This window comes from Capsicum annuum, chromosome 2, assembly GCF_002878395.1.
Source record: "Capsicum annuum cultivar UCD-10X-F1 chromosome 2, UCD10Xv1.1, whole genome shotgun sequence".
In the NCBI taxonomy this organism is placed as follows: domain Eukaryota; kingdom Viridiplantae; phylum Streptophyta; class Magnoliopsida; order Solanales; family Solanaceae; genus Capsicum; species Capsicum annuum.
Window position 1 is genome coordinate 145,298,899 of NC_061112.1, and position 3,789 is coordinate 145,302,687.

Below are 3,789 nucleotides of genomic sequence, written 5' to 3' on the forward strand. Positions count from 1 at the left end.
TAACTAAACTAACTTAAAACAGTGATTAAAATACATCAATAACACTACAATTTCCATGGCATGTTAGACTGTGAAGAAGCGGTATTTTGACTTGGATGATTTGAACTACTTCCCAGTTTCTTCTTTCTTCTATTCTCTTTAAGTTATTGTAGTTTTCTTGTTGAGATTGCTGATTTGCCATTCCATTTTAATTTACTGGTACTACTTGGTGTATAACCAATGTCACCAGTTACATCAGCTGATCTTGCCACCTTTGCTTGCCAGTAGAGTATATCTTACTTCTAGGCATGCCAGGCTACAGGGAAGGATAAAAAAGTTTAAGAATCAACATATACCAATGACTCATAATTTACAAATGATATAACAAAGTAAGAGACTTACATTTAGGACTTTAAAGCTATTTTCAGCTTGAACACACCCCCATTCCTACTACTCTTTGCCTTTTGAATGGAGTAGTGTTTCCCCTACCACTATCCATTCCTCTTTTTATAGTTTCAGCTATTGAAGATAATGTACAAAAATCAGGAAGTGCAGAAGAGGATGCTGGAAAAATAGTAGGTACTGGAGGTGCTGTAGGTAGAGGAGTTGTAGTAGCACCTACTAAAATTATTCTTTTGGGTCTCCCTCTTCCTTTTTTTCCTTGTGGAGGTTCAGTAATGACTTTTAATAAAGTTTTCTATAAATATAAAATGAATATTATGAATTGAGAAAATTAGAACTAAATTCAAGCATAATATACCTTTGGTCTGCCTCTTCCCCTGCCTGGACTATTACTTTTTCCTGTAGGAGCAGCATTAGGTGCTTCTGGTGGAGTTTTCTACATATACAAAAATGTTAACAATTAGAGTAGTGTTATAACATAATGAATTCATATGAAAAAATTACCTTTGGTCTACCTCTTCCCCTGCCTGAACCATCCTTTTTTCCTTGAGGAGCAGTATTAGTTGCTTCTGTTGGAGTTTTCTACATATTAAAAAAAATGTTAACAATTAGAATACTGGTATAACATAATGAATTCAAGTGAAAAAAATTACCTTTGATCTGCCTCTTTCCCTACCTGAACCAGTATTTGTTGCTACTGCTGGTGCAGTTGGTTCTACTAATGGTGCTCTGTGAGGACAACCCCTTTTGTTGTGGCCTCTAACATGACACACACTACATGTCATTGCTAGTCCAGTTCTAGGCAATTTTCCTGACTTCTTTGTTTCCTCAACTTCCTTCTTCCCATTCTTAGCTGGTCTGCCAGACAGGGTTGTGATTTCAGGTGGTGCAACAACAATGTTTGAAGAAACTGGCCAGATTTCCATGTTTATAAATGGTTGAAGAATATTGGCATAATCTGCAAATATGTTTCCTTGCTATAGCAGCTGTCAATATATTCATACAGAGGGTACTTTTTGAACAATATTGCAACACACCATGTGCATATGATATGCTCTTTAACTACCACACCCTACAATTACAAGTCTTCTACAATATCAACTTTGTGTTGACAAAGTCCTTCTTTTACTTCAAAACCAACAACTCTATTAAATTGAATGGTACAATCCATAGACCTGTTGATGTTTTCCTCTAAAACCCTTAAACACATTCGAGAGTAATTGGACTTTCAAGTATTTGGAAACTTCCTCAAAGTGCCTATTCTTGTCATCAACTTTACTCTGATTTCTTCAAGCATGGTAATGATGGTCTTGTGCCTAGCTTGTAAGATCCATGCATTAAAACACTCTGACATGTTATTATCCACAGAATCATATTTTACTTCAGTGTTGAAGTAAAGTTTGCACTAGTAATTAATGTTGAATTACATTAAGTCATCAATCATTTTTGCAGGACCAAGCAACTTCATCTTCTGTATGTTTTTCCTCAATTGAGACTCAAATGTACTTTTGGCTATCCTCCAAAATTGTTGTCTTCTTTGAAGAACTCTCCATTCCTTAGCCTAATTATCTAAGATGTGTCTTACATATCTTCTATGCTCAGATTGAGGTAACACCTACTCAATTGCAGAAAACAATCCCTACAATACAAAACATGCAATAAAACAAGGTAAAATTACTACATAATTACATTTACTTGGCTAAATTAGAAAAATAAGTACACATAATACAAAATACATACCTTTTGCATACCTGTAATCAATGTGAAACCTTCTCCTTCTCCAAGTCCTAGGTCATCCTTTATGCACCTAACAAACCAACTCTATATGTTTGTGTTTTCCTTTTTAACTACTACCCAAGCAAGTGGCAGCATCTGGTTATTACCATCTTTTCCAACAACAACTAACAATTGCCCTTTACAAACTCCTTTAAGAAAACAACCATCTAAACCTATACACTCTCTACAATGTATTCATGCCTTCTTCAAAGCATCAAAACAGATGAAGAAACTCAGAAATTTTGGTTTACCTTCTTCATTAGCCTCACCAAGTTTAACAACACAATTTGTTCCTGGATTTGTCCTCAGTAGCTCATCCTTGTAGTCAAGAATTCTTCCAAATTACACATTATGATTACCCATGATATCTTTCAGTTCTTTAGTTCTTGCTCTTCTCACAGTAGTCTTACCAACATACAGTTTGAATTTTTTTCTTATCAACTATTGCAAATTGAATACCCTTATATTTGGCTGCTCAATTATTCTCTCTCTGAAGGTTTTAGCTATAAATTTTGCATTGCATAAATAATTTCTGGTTGTTTTGTTGCAAGTATGTTTTGGAATATAAGTTTTTATGATGAAGTCATTTGTGGTGTTGTCAAGACCTACATACAAAAGCCATGGACAACCATCTTTCATCTAAGTCTAACCTTTTTTGGTTCATTCACCCACTTCTCCACAGAAACCCTCTTTCTTACTGCATATTTAGTCACACCTCTTCTAAATTCATTCATATCTTTAAACACCATACCCAACTGCCAAACAACTTCCTTTGCAATTAGGTCATGAATGATTTTCTGAGCTGTTGGCCTTTTTTTCGTGACAACTTAATAGATCTTGCCTTACTAGATGCAAGCATATCATGTTCTTCATCACCACAATAATCATCTTCATCTAACTCAAAACTACCCTCATCAAAACTTGCAAAGTAAGGCTCATCACCACCCAGCCTTTCTTTATGACTTACTTTACCTATTTTAGTGTCATCAAACCCTAGATCTGATCCTGCTTCACCTACTGGTACCTCTGCATTGTCAGCTGGTACTCTCTCTTTTCTTTTCCTCCTTTGAAACTTCCTCTTTTTAGTTCTCAACTCCCTAAACTCCTTATGTACATCACTACTATACTCTTTATCATCATCATCTCCAACTAATTCTCCTTCTAATTCAACACTATCCTCAGTAGAGTAATCAGAACCCTCTACTACTTCTTCTGAGAAATCACTTCCAACAGGAACAACATCTATATCATCAACTGCAGTAGCACTACCTGTAGCAACACTAGTTGTAGCAGCACTAGGTGAAGCAACACTAGTTGCAACAGCACTAGGTGGAGCAGCAGTAGATGTAGCAACACTAGGTGCAGCAGTAGATGTTGGCACGCTAGATGCAGCAGTAGGTGCTGAAGCACTATATGCAGTAGCACTATTTACAGTAGTGAAATGAGGTGTGGTAGTGCAAGGGGGTGAAGTTAAAAAAGAAGTAAAAAGGTTCTCCTCATTTATATGGTCCTCACCTACCATAAAGTTAGGCCTATTATCAAAAGATGCACCAGATTCCTCCATATTCTCAAGACTTCCATTTTCTAAGAATATTGGGGGGTCCACAACAATTGGCTCATCCACTAAATGCT

The 3,789-nt window shown here is 36.1% G+C and overlaps 1 protein-coding gene across 1 annotated transcript; it reads right to left on the reverse strand.

Annotated features, from left to right (window-relative positions):
- Positions 1-229: 229 nt before the first annotated feature.
- LOC124896304 lies at positions 230-1,307 on the reverse strand. Its single transcript, XM_047407859.1, has 5 exons — positions 1,035-1,307; positions 886-963; positions 740-817; positions 419-676; positions 230-295 (listed from the first exon to the last, which is right to left on the reverse strand). The coding sequence occupies exons 1-5, from the start codon at positions 1,305-1,307 to the stop codon at positions 230-232; spliced, it is 753 nt and encodes a 250-aa protein (XP_047263815.1).
- Between the last annotated feature and the right edge of the window lie 2,482 nt (positions 1,308-3,789).

Coding starts and splice junctions, on each gene's coding strand:
- LOC124896304 (XM_047407859.1), bottom strand. CDS start 1,307: ATGGAAATCTGGCCAGTTTCTTCAAACATTGTTGTTGCACCACCTGAA. Junction 964..1,034: donor GGGAAAGAGGCAGATCAAAG/GTAATTTTTTTC, acceptor TTTAATATGTAG/AAAACTCCAACAGAAGCAAC. Junction 818..885: donor GGGGAAGAGGTAGACCAAAG/GTAATTTTTTCA, acceptor TTGTATATGTAG/AAAACTCCACCAGAAGCACC.